At 28.7% G+C, this 18786-nt stretch overlaps 1 protein-coding gene across 4 annotated transcripts in view; it reads right to left on the bottom strand.

Moving 5' to 3' along the window:
- LOC100208083 (replication factor C subunit 5) overlaps positions 1 to 18786 on the bottom strand; it is a 52818-nt gene that overhangs the window by 11156 nt on the left and 22876 nt on the right. For all 4 annotated transcript variants that reach the window (XM_065807232.1, XM_065807229.1, XM_065807231.1 and 1 more), the window contains exons 8-10: positions 15554 to 15635; positions 3195 to 3324; positions 2896 to 2973 (exon numbers count right to left, since the gene is read on the bottom strand). In XM_065807232.1, coding sequence (XP_065663304.1) covers positions 2896 to 2973; positions 3195 to 3324; positions 15554 to 15635 — 290 coding nt within the window. The remainder of the gene's footprint in view (positions 1 to 2895; positions 2974 to 3194; positions 3325 to 15553; positions 15636 to 18786) is intronic.

Genomic DNA, 18786 nt, shown 5'->3' with positions numbered 1-18786 from the left:
AAATGAATAACTGCTTTTAGTCAAACATACAGCATAAACTTGCAGCTGCCATTTTATTATTGATAACAAAAAAAAATTGCGGGAAAAAAACAACAAGGTGGAAATCAAAAGGGCGCTTCGTTATGACTTCACAATTTATTTCATCTTGTGGAAAACAGCCTTAAGTCATTTAATAAATATAAAGTTTATTTGTCCAAGTCAAAAAAGAATTAGATCTTTGATGGATTTTCACAAACATTTTAATTTTATTTAACTAGAAAATATTTTTTGATTTTATCACCGATTTCCCAACTGTCCGAACTCATGGCAAGGAAATTCCCAACTTCTCTTTTCTAGATTCTGGGAGAGGGAGACTCCCCCCTACCCTCTCCAAGGTGACGCCCCTGTTTAGGGGAGGAACTGAGTAGACATAACTCATTTGGATATTGGAAAGAAATGTTGCATAATAATCTTGTAAAGGCCAAGATACTACAATTATGTAGATAAAGTTTCAAAATAATTCATTTTCTTTTTAAGTTATTTTACTCAATTGGGGTTAGATACCTATGTCCTAGTTTTTATTGAGTGATTTTATTGTTTATATTTAATAAAAACTGATGTAACATTTAGTTAATAACCAATATTTAATTTTTCATGAAAAAGCAAACTGGCTATTTTTTTTTTAAAGGTATTTCACCTCACCAAGGTCAAGAAGGCCACAACAGATAAGGAGGCTACATAATTGTGGTTAAAACCTTCTTTCAACTGTACAACTCTCTAACACAAACCTTGATGAGCAAGGCCGCTGCACAGAGAAACAAGTTGATATTTACAGAGCTTAAATAAAAAGATAAGAAGATATATTAATTGGTTTATTTATTCAAGTTATTTTACTTTTATGTACTTATTCAAATTTCAAGTTTAATTTGAAATTTTACAGCGTAAAATTATTTTTCCAACGAATGTTAAAGAAAGAAATGTCAAAATGTCAAAAGAATGTTAAAGAAAGAAAGTCCATTATTAAATAGAGCAAATAAAACTTTAACTCTAAGTAAATTTTCAGCCCGAAAAGTATCTTTTTTTTTTTACTTTACACATTTATAAAACACAAAAAACACACAAAAAACACACACAAAAAACACACTGAAATTAAAAGATAAAACAAAATTGTTAGTTGTTTTACATTACATTAGTTGTAATACAATGAATAAAGTATTTCTAGCCTTTTGAAAAAATAAAATTTGTTATTGTTAATCCTTTTTTTATTCCAAAGAAAAGACTTGGCTGCTATTGCATCACATTTTTATTAAGTTCTATTGCACTAAGTGCATAAAATCACATTAAAAAAGTTTTTTCCATTAAGTTCTATGCATTAAGTGAAAAAATTACTTCTCAACATTTCTGGAAGGAATAATTTTAAGGAGGTAAAAATTAAACTCTGTGCAGTATTTAGGATGACTTAATAGTATTGTCTAAGTGTTAAGTCTTGAATAGCCACCATAAAATCTTGATTTGAATCCCATCAAAAATTTCAGAGAGAAGCTCTCTAGAAAGGTGCAGAGAATTAAACCCAAAAATCTGGATGACTTGCAACATAATTTACAGGCTGTTAGAACACATTTCCGGCTACCACAACACAGAACCTAGTACAGTCTGTACCAAAAGAGTCAAGGATGTTCTCGAATCACACTGAGGACATTCAGAATATTATTATTTAAATGCAACTTGCATTAAAACAATTATAGTAATAATAATAAATAAAGTTTTTTAATGCTCAAATTAAAAGATGGATTTTCAAAAAGACATCAAAGAGTATTTTCTAATGAAACAAAAGTATTTAATTAGTTAAACATTAAGTTGAAATTTCAAATAATTAAGCTTCGCATCCCCAGGCAAGTTTACCACAAACTGTGCACTCAATTACCTGTTTTTGGTATTCAATTGTTATAACAAAAAAATCATAAAGAGATCGTCCATAAATAACGCAATACTAAATTTATTTAAAAGAAAAGAAGTAGGAGATCTTAAGTTCTTTTATGCAGAAATTTTCATTAAACTTCATTAACCTATTTAAAATTTTTGTTAAAATTAAGGCTATGCAAGGAAAAACTTTTGATTTTTTTTGTTTTGTTTATTAGTGAAATTTAGCATTGCATAATTTATGGACAATCCCAAATAAAAAAAATCATCACTGATTTTGAAATATAAAAAAAAATTGAGAATGCAAAGTAAAAACTTTAATCAATTTAGAACTTAAAACTCCTCAGGTTGATACATTAAGCTTGATTAAAGCATCAATTTAAAAATTATGGAACCTTCAACAAAAACAAATTAAAAACCCTAAAATTTATAAAACTGTCATTTTTACAGCCTGGTTAGTAAGCGACTGGGGCTGGGTTTGATAAACCCGTAGCCGGGATTATGGCCAGGGCTGCCTAAATCTTGACAAGCTCTATATATAAAATAAATATTTCATCTTGGATTAAAATTCAGGTTATGTTTATAAATACTTGAAGATTAATATATATGTATATACATATATATATATATATATATTATATATATATAAATTATATATATATAATATATAAAAGTCAATATCTATTCCATAGATGCTAAAATCATCAGTTTTATTTCTTGATTTTCCATATTTATCATGCTCATAGAAAATATTTAACTAGAAGATTTTCTTCTGTAGATAAAGGGATATTACTACTACTATGCTTCATTATACAAATCAGAAGAATTTAAATTTAAAACAAATCAATAACAAAAAAGTTACAACAACCAAACTAACAAGCTAACAAAATAGTATTAAAAAAATTAAACAATTATAAAAATACCAAAAAAAAACAAAAATAGAACTTAAATAATTAAAATTTAATTAAGAAAGTAATAAATAAATAATAAAATTACTTCGATGAATAAAAGCATGAACTTCAGTAAGAACATCTTGAAGAGCTAACCCTTTAGCAAGCTTCATTTCTGTGATTTCTAATTAATGTAAATTCATACTATAGTATAAAGCATGACTTTTTTGTTATGATATAAAAAAGAAAATATTTTTTAACACCGTAAAAAAATATTTTCTTTTTTATATCATAACAAAAAACATAAATGTATTTAAATTCTAGATGCATATAATTCCTTAGTACATTTGTTATTAACAACAATTTTGAACAATTACATTTACTAACAAAATGTAAAAGATTAACTTTTAAAAGCAGTGCTAAAATTTTCATTTAACATCCAATCAACCATGACTTGTATATCTTGTGGCAGAGGATTTCCTGTGCACGTGTAAACTGTAGACTCATCTACTTTACCATAGCCAATGTGAGTGCTCTAAGTTAAAAAAAAAAACAGATTTATTTTATACAATAATGTCATGAAAATGTCCAAGACCTTAAAAAACCTTAAAAATTAAAAAAACTAAAAACTAAACTCATAAAACTATTATGAGTTAAAAAGTTCTATATTTTTTATTTCACCAATGGTTCTTTATCTTTTTTAAGTTCAAAAAATAATTTTTGCAAAAAATTACTGCTCAGTAGACAAACATACAAATTTCACTCGTTTTGTTAATTTTTCAAATAAAGTAAGAATATCCAATTGTCATCTTTTAATATAATTATATCCAATTGTATATTTAATTTTTTTATGGGTTTTAGAGGATTTCTACTTCTATTTTCAAAATTTAAAGATACTAAAAAACTTTAAAAAAATCTTTGCAGCAATTTTTTTCTGTATACAATAATAATATAATATTAAAGTTGCAAAAACAGTAGAAAAACCCATTAGACAGAGTGTAATATCTACACAATGACGCATTTTGTTATTTAAAATGTCTTGTAAGTAAATATAAGAATATCGCTACTTAAAGGTATTGACAAAATCTAGCAAGGTGAATTTTTTAAGTAGATGTTTTTCTATAAATAAATCTCTTTAAAAATATTTTGACACTTTCAAAATAAAAAGTTAAATTTGTAGATGTAAGTGAACCACAACAACCGTGCGTGACCAGATCAAAATCAAAATTATTCTTTGAAGATAATTCTCATAATATTATCGCTCCTCCTAATGTGCAACAATAAAATAAAGTTATACCTATTATGTGTGATTAGAGTTGCATGTTTCTCAATAAGAGTAATGCAAATGGCACTGCAAGTAATCTGTAATTTACTTTTAAAGCAAAATACAAAATTCAAGAAAGAAAATGACTGCATTAAAGTATAATATAATATAAATAACAATAAGCCCTCACAGCAATCCGAAATCATCTGTGATGACTTTTAACAAAGTTATTTAGCATTTTCACTGGTATTAAGAACAAATTGTTTCTTTTGTGATCTTTTTAAATGTATAATCCCTAATTTTTTATGTTACTTATAACTACACAACAAATATATACTTTATTAACAAAATAAATAAAAAATTTACTAGGGATTTTAATTAACTTTTATTTAATAATAATAATGACATTTAATTTAACAATTTTTAATAATAATGACATTTAATTTAACAATCAAAATAATTACTTTTTTTTGATTTGTTAAGAAACTCAAAATCAACATGAAAAATTATTAATAAGTTGTAAAACTTCAAAAAATCTAAAAAAAAAGAGGCAATTTTGGACTTCCCACCCCACTAATATAACTGACAATACAAGAACTAATATAAATAAGTAACAACAATTCTAATAATGAAATAGAAAGATGTTTCAAACATCTTCTTAGGCAAATGTTAACTGCATCTGAGTAATTTTTTGTAAAAGATCTCCTTAGCAAAGACTTAAAGGGTAAACAGGAAGTTTTTGTTAACAAGCCTCCATTCCTTTATCATATAATAGACTGATATAAAATCTATGCTACATAGTTAACCTTCTTGATTCTATTCGTGGGTTTTTGTTTGTTACTCCTTGGTTCAAAAACTTAGTTTAATACTTCTGAACTCAGCTGGTACTAAGGTTTCTTAAATTTAGTGTTAGTTCTCAGAGAAGATGTTTCTGTTAACAACTATAAAATATCTGAGTATAAAACAGTGTAACTCTGTGAATAGTGTGCATTGCCAAGGGCACGTAAGCAGCCCTTTGTTATGACTTTAGATTCATTGGACTGATGCAACTGTATAGAATATTGCCTAGGGTATCATACATTATTTGTTTTTGAGTCAAGTTCACTAATAATTTAAAACATTAATTTAATACCTAAAAATATTAAACATAAAAAACAATCATGATTCAATCTATAATTTACATCAATAATTCAATCTATCCTTTTCAAATATTTGTGGCAAAGTAACTTTTCATCAGTTAAATCATACCTCTAAAATTTCTACTTGCTTTTTGTGAAACTAATTTAAATTAGGCACTTAAAAACTGATGTTTTTCTTAATGTCTCAAACTAAGATAGGTAACTTTGTAATTTGTATTCATGACAACCCTAATTACTTACATTTACTCCATGGTTTTACATCTTTTCTCTGACCGTAGCTCGTACTCAATTTCTTATTATTAAATTTTTGTTGGTTTGGATCATGCTTTGATCTCACTAAAACTTTTATCCTGTACTTCCTCTTTATCAGACCTACCCTTTATAATATTACCTTGAGGTTCATTGGGATTTTTTTTGTGACTTTATTTTATGACAATCCTTGGCCTGATGTCTTTTGTCTCTACAACTGCTACAAAAATCTAAAATATAAAGATTATCTATGATAAGACAAATCCAATTTTTGTAGCAGAGACAAAAGACCTGATGTCTTTTGTCTCTGCTACAAAAATTGGATCATCTCCTAGATTCAGAAATTCAAAAATTGGGTCTCCTAGATTCAAAAATTGGATTATGGATCTCCTAGATTCAGGAATGAAAGCTTTTATTTCGTCTTGTCTGGGTAAAAAAAATTTTTAGCATTGTAAGATATTGATGCAAAAAGATATTTTCTGATACAAGATTCAATATCCTCAAATTACTAAATATTGTATTTTAAAATTTAACAGTGTCATTAACAAAGACAAGTCTAACATTCAATCTCTCATAAAAAGTCTAACATTCAATCATCATAAAAAGGTCCAACTTTATTAGTCATCCAAAGAATAAAAGAGAACTACTTGAAAAGAACTTTTCTTCTAACATTATCTCTAAAGTTTAATAACATTAAATTCAATAAAAAAAAGAAAAAGAAAAAATCTATATATAAAACAAGGTTCTGCACACCTTATAAGTTTTTACTCTAGACTAAAAAAAATTTTGATGTAATTTTGAATCACCCACATGTCATCCTGAGAAAACAGGTTAGCTCATTGCTAGACATTCAAATCTTTCAAACTGCTAATCTATTATTTAAAATTAAGTAATAATATTATAATAAGCAACTATATTTATTTTGAATCTACAGAAAATTTGTTTTTACAGAAAATTGTTCGTCAGATCAGGTTATCCTGCTACTGGTAACATGTAACCCAGTACAATCTGCTTCATGTCCTGCTGCCTTGTAGGATACGCCTTTTTAGGCAAAGGCTAGGAGATGCCAACTCCGATATAAAACACCCCCTGCCTTGGGGCTCTTGGTTGAGTAAAGGCTAGAGATGGTGTCTCGATAAAAATACTCATCTTGGGCAGATGTTAAATGCACCCAGCTACTGTCTTGTAGAAGGCCTCCTAGGCAAAGACTTAAGGGGTAAACAGATTCTATCTGTTGACCAGCCTTGCACCCCTTCTTCATCTATTAGGCTGGCGCAGATGTATTTTTAATACATTGTTTCCAGTTTAGGATGTTGAATGCTGGATCTTCTTGACTCAATGCATGGGTTTGCTTGTGTCACTGTTTTTACGAATAGGCAACTCATTCTATTATCTCCTTATGAGGGTACAGCTCTAAAACTCAGTTTATGGTTCTGAGGCCGGCTGGTAGTCAGGTTTCCCGAACTCTGTGGTAGCTCTCAGAGAGGCTGATTCCATCAACAGCTGAAAAATATCAAAGTATTAACAGTGCCATGTTGCGCATGGATGGTGTCCCTGTTTGTACTTTTGGTGTGCATTGAGGAGGCCACATTTGGAGCCCTTTGTTACGGCTTAGGGTTTATTAGTAGTAATGAGGCAATTGCTTGGGCTATTAAACGGTGTTCTGAGTACTATCTATGCTTTGAGTCAAGTTCTTCAAACTAATTTAAAAATGAATAAAGTACCAAAAACTATAAAACACAAAAAACCATCATCATCACCAAGTTCTCTAAACCTATCATTCACTAATATTCGTGGTCTTCGAAGTAACTTTTCTTCTGTTGAGTCTTATCTCTTGCAAAGTTCACCAGACCTACTTGCTCTTTGTGAGACTAATTTGAGTTCAGCTGTCTCATCTTGTGATCTTAGTGTTGATGGTTATCTTCCTCTGATTCGTAAAGACTCCAATAGTCACATGCTTGGCCTGGGCATTTACATTCGTAAGAATTCACCTGTTTGTCGTGAAACTAGGTTTGAATCCACAGACTATTCTTTCATGTGCTTTCGTTTAGCACCACTTCACTCTATTGCCTTTCTCTTTGTTCTATATCGCTCTCCTTCATCTCAAGACTGCACTCTTTTTGACGTTATTTCTGATCATATTGACCAAGCCCTCTCTCTTTATCCATCAGCTAATATAGTTGTTGTCGGTGACTTTAATGCTCACCACTCTGAATGGCTTGGCTCTAGTGTCAGTGACTCTGCAGGCATTAAAGCCCATAACTTTTGCCTTTCTCAATCCCTAACTCAAATAGTCAACTTTCCAACTCGCTTTCCTGACAACCCTAATCATTTACCTTCTCTACTTGACTTATGTCTTGTTTCTGATCCAGGTCAGTGCTCAGTTTCTCCACATTCACCCTTAGGTGCTTCTGATCACAGTTTGATCTCTTTAAAACTAATATCTCATTCTTCTTCATCACCTGAATCCTCCTATTATCGAACCTCTTACAACTACAGTAAAGCTGACTGGGATTCTTTCCGTGATTTTCTTCGTGATGGCCCTTGGGTAGAAATCTTTCAACTTCCTGTCGACAAATGTGCTTCTTACATAACTTCGTGGATTTAGGCTGGCATGGAATCTTTTTTTCCCTCTCGACGATTCCAGGTCAAGCCTCACTCTCCTCCATGGTTTTCCTCACACTGTGCTGCTGCGATTGCCAATCAAAACCGTTACTTCCATATTTATCAGCAAAACAATTCTCCAGAAAACAGACGTCTGTTTATTACTGCTAGAAACAACTGTAAAAAGGTTTTGTCTAACACCAAAACCCGCTATTCTCAGGTCATGAAATCTCGTATCTCATCTCAAAAATTAGGCTCTCGTGACTTCTGGAGAATCTTTAATAATATCAATAATAAGGGCAAATCTATAATTCCACCTCTCTTGTATGGTTCAGACTTTGTCACCTCACCTAAAGACAAAGCCGAACTGTTTGCTAAAAACTTTTCATCAATATCATCTCTTGATTCCACTAAATGCGTTCTACCTGATATTGCCAACAAACAGGTTGATACATTGCTTGACATTCATATCACTCCAGCATCTGTATCTAAAGTGATCTCCTGCCTAGACTCTTCTACAGCTTGTGGCCCAGACAACATACCTGTTATTGTCTTGCAGAAGTGTTCTCCGGAGCTGTCGTCTATACTCTCAAAACTATTCAACAAGTGCTTATCAGAGTCTTGTTTTCCAGCCTGCTGGAAAGCCGCATCTATTATCCCTATCTTCAAAAATTCTGGGGAGCGATCTGATTCGTCTAACTACCGTCCTATTAGTCTTCTTCCTATCATAAGCAAGGTTTTTGAATCTTTAATTAACAAACACTTAATTTCTCATCTTGGACCTAATAACTTACTTTCTGACCATCAATATGGATTTCGATCTTCTCGTTCTTCAGCTGATTTGCTAACAGTAATAACTGACAGGTTTTATCGTGCATTAGATGAAGGTGGAGAGGTTAAGGCCATCGCTCTTGACATTTCAAAAGCGTTTGATAAAGTTTGGCATGCTGGTCTTCTCCATAAGCTTTCTTCTTATGGTGTATTTGGCAACATCTTTAAGATTATTGAATCCTTCCTTTCCAATCGTAGCATAAAAGTTGTCCTCGATGGACAACACTCTTCTTCTTATTCTGTAACTTCAGGGGTTCCTCAAGGTTCTATCCTTGGCCCTATACTCTTTTTAATTTACATTAACGATCTTCCAGATATTCTCACATCTAAGGTGGCATTGTTTGCTGATGATACTACCATTTATTCTTGTCGTGATAAGAAACCAACACCCTCTGATTGCCTGGAGGGGGCATTTGAGCTTGAAAAGGATCTCACTTCTGCTACAGCATGGGGCTCACAGTGGCTGGTGAACTTTAATTCAGATAAAACTCAATTTTTTTCAGCCAATCGTTATCGCAATAATTTAGATCTTCCTATATTTATGAACAGTGATGTACTTGATGAGTCACCTACTCTTCATCTTCTAGGATTAACTCTTACTTCCAATCATTCCTGGAAACCATATATCAAATCGGTTGCAAAATTAGCATCTGCTAAGGTTGCATCACTTTATCGAGCTCGCCACTTTCTTACTCTGGATTCTATTCTCTATCTCTATAAATCTCAAATCCGGCCTTGTATGGAATACTGTTGCCATATCTGGGGCGGATCTTCTAATGATGTCCTTTCTCTTTTAGACAAGGTGCAAAAACGCATTGTAAACATAGTTGGACCTGCTCTTGCAGCCAACCTCCAACCATTATCACATCGTCGTAATGTTGCTTCTCTTTCTCTTTTCTACAAATACTATAATGGGCACTGCTCTAAAGAGCTAGCGTCTCTTGTGCCATCTACTAAAATTCATTCTCGTGTTACTCGTCATTCAATTAAGTGTCATCCTTTTTCTGTGACTGTTCCTAAGTGCTCCAAAAACGCTTATTCGTCTAGTCTTTTTCCTCGAACATCAGTTCTTTGGAATTCGCTTCCTTCATCTTGCTTTCCTGATTCATATAATTTGCAATCTTTTAAATCGTCTGTCAACCGTTATCTTGCTCTACAACCTTCATCTTTTCTCTTACAGTAACTTCCAACTTTAATTAGTGGCTGCTTGCAGCCTTGTTGGAAGCGAAGATGTTTAAAAAAAAATTGATTCTCATTGAGTATACAGTAGTTATAGAGTACTAGCTTCTTAAGTGGAAGGTACAGAGTTTAAACCCCAGCGCATCCCAGGAAGGTCTAAGCTCACCTTGTTTGTCCAATATCAAAAAGTAAAATTTAATTATCAAAGAGACCTTGGCCAGGCAAAGCAAATATGTAAAAAAAAAACTTATAATTTTTACAAAGAGCGGCAGATGTTATTTTTAGGTACTAGCCAATTAGTGACATCTTTAAACCAATAGGATGGACATAAACAAGATAAAGATATTATTACCATAACAATGAAATGCCTATAAACAAACAGATTTTTTTACAAGCCAAGAATGCTGTTAGCTGCTGCAATATTGGAGTCACTTTAAGAAGTTTTACAAATATTATAATAAATCAAACAAATTGTTAATGAAAATGATGAATATTGTTTGGCCTAAAACTAATTCACATAGTACATCACTAGTAAAAAGTTCTCACAAAGATAATGTATGTACCTTTTTTAACTATTTGATAAAAATGACTGATTTACTGGAAGTATATGATTCAATAAACCTCATCTGCATTGTAAAACTGAATGCTCTATATTTAAAATCATATTTCAACATAATTTCTATTAAAGTAAGATATGCTAAGCATATTAAATACTTAAAATGTTAAAAATTCTTAAACTTATTATTGCAAGTGCACAAAATTTTAAGTTCTAGATTTTTAGGTTTTTAGTTCTTGATTTAAAACTTATGACCGACCTTTAATGTATAATTTAAAAAATAACTAATACTTTCAAAAGATATGCAAGAACTAAAATATTTATTATATGATGTAACAAATAACAATCTTTGGTTACAGCAGTTTCCACATATGAAAGAAATAAAATTATATTTACCCCTTTCTGTATGAACTTTTTTAAATCTAAAACAACTTATAGCGCCTCCAAAATCGCTATATTGTTGATTTAAAAATATAAAAAGTATAAAACAGGATTATTGGCAAACTTCATGGTTAAATTTGAAAATAAATTATTAACAATATATCTTATTAATATACATTGTTAAAATTATAACACATGTAACCATACTATCCTTAAATTTAAATTAAAGTTAAATATCATATATATACTCTGTGCCAATAACTGAAAAATGAAGTTAAAAAAAAACTTATATTGAGATATAAAATATAAGTTTATATATTGAGATATCAACTTTATTGAGATTAAACTTATATTGTGATATCAGTATACTTAAGTAGGTTTCGGTGGTAGGTCTTCGCAAATTAAAATTAAAAAGTAAAAATTAAAAAGTAAAGAAAAAAAAAAAAGAAAAGAAGAATTAAGTAAACTAAAAAAAAAGAAAGAAGAAAGAAGAAAAAGCAATAGTAGAACTAGAATATTGTAGTGAAAATTAAGAAGAATTTAGTTTGTTTATTTTATAATATGCTTTTAATTTAATGTAATTATTCTTATTTTATTATTATTATTATTTTTCTAGATTTGTTTTGTTCATTTTTCATTATTACTACCATTATTTTTTTTAATTTATTGCTTATTATTATATACACTTTTTATTATTATTACTATTATTATCTATATAGTTTATATATATATAGTTTGTTACTTTAGTTTTACTTATTAACTTATAATATAAGTATAAAATTATATTATAAGTTAATAACTAAGAATTTATTAAATCATATTTAATTCTAAATATTCATAAAACCTACAGACAAAAACAAAGTATTATCTATTATTCATTCTCTTAATGACAGCAAAGCTTCGGGACCTAACAGCATTCCAATATCTATTTTTAAAGCTCTTGCAAATGATATCTTTCCTGTGCTTTCTGAACTATTTAATCTGTCATTCATCACCAGTGTATTCCCTGATATCTTAAAAACTGCTTCTGTTATCCCAATTCATAAAAAAGACTCAAAACTTGAATGTAATAACTACAGACCAATTTCATTATTATCAAATGTCAGCAAACTTTTAGAAAAACTTATGTATTCTTATATTTACAACTTTTTGAATAATTCTGCTTGTTTTCATATTTGACAATTTGGGTTTTGCTCAAGTCACTCCACTTCTCATGCTCTTATTAGCATTACTGAATTGATTCATGGTGCAATTGACAGAGGTTCCTTTGCTTGTGGTGTATTTATAGATCTTCAAAATGCTTTTGATACGGTTGATCACAACATTCTAATAAAAAAGTTAAACTACTACGTAATACGTGGTATTGCTAATCATTGGTTTTCTTCATATATTAGGGATTGTACTCAGTTTGTTTCAATTAATGGATTTGAATCCACACATAAAGTTATTAAATGTGGTGTTCCACAAGGTTCTATTCTTGGACCGTTATTGTTTTTATTATATATAAATAATTTATCTTATTCATTAAAAAAAATCTAAAGTACATCATTATGCTGATGATACCAATCTTTTATATATCAACAAATCACTTACGACTCTTTGTAAAAAAGTTAATCAAGATCTTCATTGCTTATGTAACTGGTTAAATAGCAATCATATTTAGTTGAATATCAATAAAACTGAATACATTATTTTTCATTCCCCTCAAAAAACTAATATTTACTAATTGATAATATTAAAATTAAAATTAACGGAAAAAAACTTTTTCCATCAAAATATATAAAATACCTTGGAGTATATCTTGATAAAAACCTATCTTGACATAATCAAATGTATCATCTTAAAAAAAAACTTACACAAGCTAACAGTATGCTATCTCTAATTTGATACTATGTTCCTATCCAAACTCTTCGAATGATTTATTTTTCTTTATTCTCTTCTCACCTTTGCTATTGTTGTATCGTTTTTAAATTAGCAATGCTATTAAAAAAGTAACTTTTTAATAGCATTGCTATTTTACAACGCGCATCTATTAGAATAATGATGTTTTCACCAATGAGATCTGATATCCAAAAAAAAATTTCTGAACTAAAAATCCTTAAACTCTATGATTTTGTAAAGTTTTACAACTTCCTTTTTGTGTTTGACTTTTTCCAAAATAAACTACCAAACTCTTTTTTAAATTTTTTATTAAAACAAATGAAATTCACAATCATCACACCAGGTATACAGAAAATAGTAAACTATAATCTTCTTTTTTCAACACAATTAAATATAGTAAGTTTTCATGAAACAACAATGTATTTCCCAATGGAACCAGTGAATTCCTGCATTAATAAAAATGTCTAAAAAAATATCACCTTGTTACGGATTAATTACTGCTCAACAGAATTCAATTTAAAAATATATTATTGAAGTGTATTTCTTCATAACTTCTCTCTGTACTGAAGTTGTCTTTAATATATAATTTCTTTAAAAAACAAGTGGTTTGATTTTTACTTTATTTATTATTGCTACTATTGTTATTATTATATTTAATTATTATCTATGATATGTACATACAATTTATATTGTATTATAATTATTCTTAATGCTATTGATACTTTATTATTATTATTATTATTATTTTGTATTATTACTATAATTATTACATGCATCATTATTATTTGTTTAACAATCTTTTCTTTTTATTTTCTCTCTTATTTATATTTTTTTTATGTTTTTTAGGTGTCACTCCATTGACTAGTTTGTAACTATATGAGTGACACCTATCCATTTTCTATTGATTTATGATGAGCATTTGTAAATTTTTATTGATAGGTTTTATGGTTGAAAGAAAAAAAAAAAAAAAAAGATATCATAATTAGTGATCGACCAAAACAAAACAAAAAAGGATGAGATTGAAGTAGTTAACTCTAGGAATATTAATTTTAATTCACATAAGCAAATTAAGCATTTTAATTGCATGTACAAAACACTCAATGACTGTCTAACTCCAATATTGTTATGAGAAAATTCTCAAAAATAACTCTTTCTATACTAGATAAAAAATTTAAAATTTTACAAATTTTTTGTTTTTCAGTATGTTTTTCAACCGAAATTTTACTTTTTACTGAATTTATAAAAAGTGCCGAAACCGAAATTTCAGTATCGGTTCAAATTGAAATTTTGTCTGAAACCGATGCCAAAATAGAACTTCCATCATCACTAATCATAACTATTTCAACTCAATTATGATATCAAAAGATATCATAATTGTGTCAACTCAATTGTGATATTTTCATATTGTCTATTTAATATTTACTGACTTTGAAAAAGCCTTCGATACAGTGGCTCGCTAAATGGATTAAAGCATGGCTAAATAAAAGGCAGCAACGGGTCAAAATAGGACCAAATACATCGGAATGGAAAGATATAGTTAGTGAAGCCCCACAGGGATCAGTCCTTAACCCCTTTCTTTTTGTGTTGTATATTAATGACCTACCAGATAATTTGACACACAATATAAAATTATATGCTGATGATAGAAAATCATTGGGGTAATCAGCTCACCATCAGATGTAGATTTTTTACAAGCTGATATCAATAAAGCTGTTGGATGGTCAAGAATTTGGCAGATGAAGTTTAATATAACAAAATGTAAGGTCATGCATATTGCTTAAGGATCAACTAAATCAAATCAAAAATACTATATGTATGATGACAATGGCACAAAAGTCACATTAGCTGATACCTATATTGAAAAAGATTCAGGTGTACTCACCTCTGATAACCTCTAAGGTAAGATGCAAATAGATTCTGTTGCTATGAAGACCAATTGAATACTTGGAATTTTTGAAATAGCATTTCAGCACAGAGGTTTAAATCTGTAGAAATCGCTTTATATAACCTATATTAGACCACATTTAGAATTTACATTTCAATCATGGTCACCATATCAAGTTAGAGAAACCAATATTTTAGAAAATATTTAAGGAAAAACTACAAAAGTAATTTTTTTGATTTCAAAACTGCCTTACAATGAAAGACTCAAAAAACTAGGACTTACCACCCTGACCGAGAGAAGGATCAGAAGTGATATGATACAGCATTTTAAAATAATAAGTCAGATTGATGTCATTAACTGGCATCACCCACTGATGTCTCTTTCCTCCTTTCTTTGCGATGAACTGGCTGGTGGTACTCGTGGTCATGCTATGCGATTAAAGTGTCAACTGGTGAAGCATTGTGAACAGAGGCGATATTTTTTCACAAATCGTATAGTGAAACACTGGAACTCTTTGCCAGAGCAAATTATTGATATTCCAGGATTGAGAAATTTTAAGGAGTTATATGATAGTCATGTTTTAAGAAGAAACATTATAGCCTGATTTGTGATGCTAGTGTAACAAAGTTACAAAAGTAGTGCAACAACTTTGGGTTCTCCACAGGAATGCCAATACCATTCCTTCACAAGTCTTTTTATTTTTGTAAAATAACTTGTTCAGTAAATACCTAATAATAATACAGTCCGGGTTAAAAAAATTTTAGTCACCTGATTTAACAAAAAATTTATTCTGACCTGTAAAATATTTAATGATCTTCGCATATCTCCTTTTCCAAGTCTGATCAAGGATTTCATACCATCATCAGTGACTGTAACACTATGAAAAAAAAGTTAAATATTATACTAAATACTAAAACAATTGAAAAGATTGCAGACAAATACAATTTGTCTAAAAATACTTATTTGTTTAAAAAATTTTTTTACTTTGTTCATATGAAAAACTAATAATTTTACTTTACAAAAATGCTGAAGAGCTACTTAATAAAAAAAACAGAGTTAACTTCTAAATGTCTTTATTATTCTTAAATTAATTTCAAAATATAGTTTAAAAAAAGTTATATACAATTAAAACTAGTTTTAATTGTATATAACTTTTTTTAACAAAAAAACTACATTTGTATTTCACCTGGTGATTGCAATAGCATGAAACTTAAAGTTGTGAAAATCACATAGTTTTATTTTTATTTCGATTACGAGAACTTGAAATTGAACTGAAATTATCAGGCCATACTTTTTTGAAGATGATGATGGAAATGCTGTGACTGTGACAGGAGAGAGGTACAGAGCGATGCTTCAAAATTTCTTATGGCGAGCAATTGAAAATCGAGTTAGAATGTGGTTCCAGCATGATGGAGCAACAGCTCATACTGCAAGAGAAAGCATGCAATTACTCTGGCAATGTTTTAATGGAAGAATTATTTCTCGATTTGGTGATGTCAATTGGCTATCTCGTTCTCATGATCTCACTAGCCCAGACTTTTTCTTGTGGAGATATCTAAAGGAAAACGTTGATGCCAACAAGCCGCAATCTTTAATGGAGCTAAAGGGAAACATCACTAGAGAAATAAGAGAAATAAGCCCAGAAACTTTGGAATAGGTAATCGGCGGAGGTAATCGAAAGAGCTGCAATTTGTGACACAGTAAATGGAAGGAATATGCAAGATGTTATTTTTCACACTTAACGATAATGTTTCTAAAGCATACTAAAAGTAAATTTGTTATAAGAATAAAATTAAATTTGTGATAGAAAATCAATTTCTATCGCCTTGACTTTAGGATACTAAAATTTCATGCATATAACTGGTAAAGTAAAAAAGTTGTTTAAAATTGAAATGGTTCAGTCTGAGTCTGATAAAAATTAAAGAAGTGCGATTGAACGCTATTCCTAAACACGCTTAAAGTATTTTGTTTTTACAAATCTAGGTGTTTTTAAAATGCGCTCAAAATAAAAAGAAAATTTGTTAAATAAATTTCTAACAAAAAGGAAATCTTAAAGAAAAAGAAAAAATCTAAGCTCAAATATATTTAAATTACGTCTTTAGAAAATTAACATATTATGCGAAATGCTTTGTAAATTATTAAAAAATATATCAAACACATAAATTATGTAACTATTAAATACATAATAAAATATGTAATAAAAATGTATAATAAAAATACAAAACTAATAAATACATCAATTACTATGTAAATATATTAAATACATAAATTATTAAGTTTATAACTTAATAAAATAAAGTAAAAAATTAATTATAAAATTTACAATAAACCCATTTTATTTAAATTACCAAAGTATATTATACGTAATTACATTTATATAAATATGTATTTTTTTATAAATCTTTTCAAACTTTTTCTAGTTTTCTAATTTTATAAACACTTTTTACAATTCCAATTTACAACTCAAATTTAATAAAAACTGGTTTCTATAAGCATTAATATAACTATTACATTAAAATTTTTATAAAATAAATTTAAAAGCTAAAATATTTGTTTAAAATTTATAAAAACCATGGGACACAAAAAAAAAATACTAAACTTTAATTTTAAATTCATAATTAACTGCAATGTTTTAATACAAATGATAAAAACCGGGCTACTTAATTCAAAAAAATGTAATGTTTTGGCGTCTTTTAAAAAATGAATTAACTCAAAAAAATGAAATATTTTATTAACCTAACCATGTGTTTAACTTCAATTTTGTTTTGTATAAAAAATAAAAAGTTTTAAAAATAAAATTTTTATACAATACTGAACTTATTTATAATTTTGGAACAACTAAAATAATTAGAAAATAATTGCACATAAAATATGTTGGACAAAATGACCGATATATGTCACTTTTTACCGACCAATGTCGCTTATTTCGAGCCCTGTATATATATATATATATATATATATATATATATATATATATATATATATATATATATATATATATATATATATATATATATATATATTTACACTTGATTTTGTCACTTTTAAAGACAAGGGGTTGTTAAGAGCCCTTTTTTACCGCAAACGGTAAATTTAGATCCCAATCTAAAGGCATATAAAAATTTATATGCATATAAGTATAAATGCGCGTTTAGATAACATGTCGACATACTAAAATAGTGTGCTGCCAGGTTCTGGAGTCAATATTATTTTCTGTTGTATTTAAAATAAAAATTCTTCATAGAAAACATGTATTTTAAATACAAGTTTTCTATGAAGAACTTTTAAAAAAAGTCAGTAACTAGAATATAGATAAAGATTCATCTTTATCTATATTCTCATCTTTATTCAATTCATCTTTAATCAATTGTTAGGCTAAAATATCTTTCAGATGCTAAAACATAATTTCAAGTAGAATTGTGATGGTAAAAAACCATGCTGATTTTTAATTATGAAACTATTAACTAAAAGTTGCTTAACTATATATTTCTTATAGTCCTTTCCTAAAAATTACAGTAAGCAGGTAAAGGAAAACAGGTCTATAGTTCAAAAGACCACATTTATCCCCACTTCGGTAAAACTGGAACTATGTTTGAATCTTCTTCTACACTCTTGGTAAACCTGCTGATGTAACAAAAACATCAAAGTTACACTTATTGGTACATTTCCTGATGTACTAAAAGTCATTTTCAAATTTTTTAGATGCAATATAAACGGAACTTTAAGTCGTAATTTTAGTATAGTTATACTTTGCTAACAACTTGTGATTAATTCTACTTGATGCTATCAACTTTGACCATTATCTTCTTTTATTGCTAATAAATTGCTTTGCTTCAGATAAAATTCATATTTTTTTAGTTGTTTATACTTTTCAAATTGAGGGATAAACTTGTCACAGGCCACCGTGTATGTTTCTTATCACAGGTCACCATGTTGATTATGCATATTTTTGCATTTTTCTAGATGAAATTTGTATATTTTTGCATTTTTTTTTTTAGGTAAAATTCATATTTTCTTAGTTGTCTTTA

The sequence above is a fragment of the Hydra vulgaris genome, chromosome 10 (genome assembly GCF_038396675.1).
Source record: "Hydra vulgaris chromosome 10, alternate assembly HydraT2T_AEP".
NCBI classification, from domain to species: Eukaryota; Metazoa; Cnidaria; class Hydrozoa; order Anthoathecata; family Hydridae; genus Hydra; species Hydra vulgaris.
Note: the sequence above shows the minus strand (reverse complement) of the source record. Positions and strands in the feature narration are given on the sequence as shown.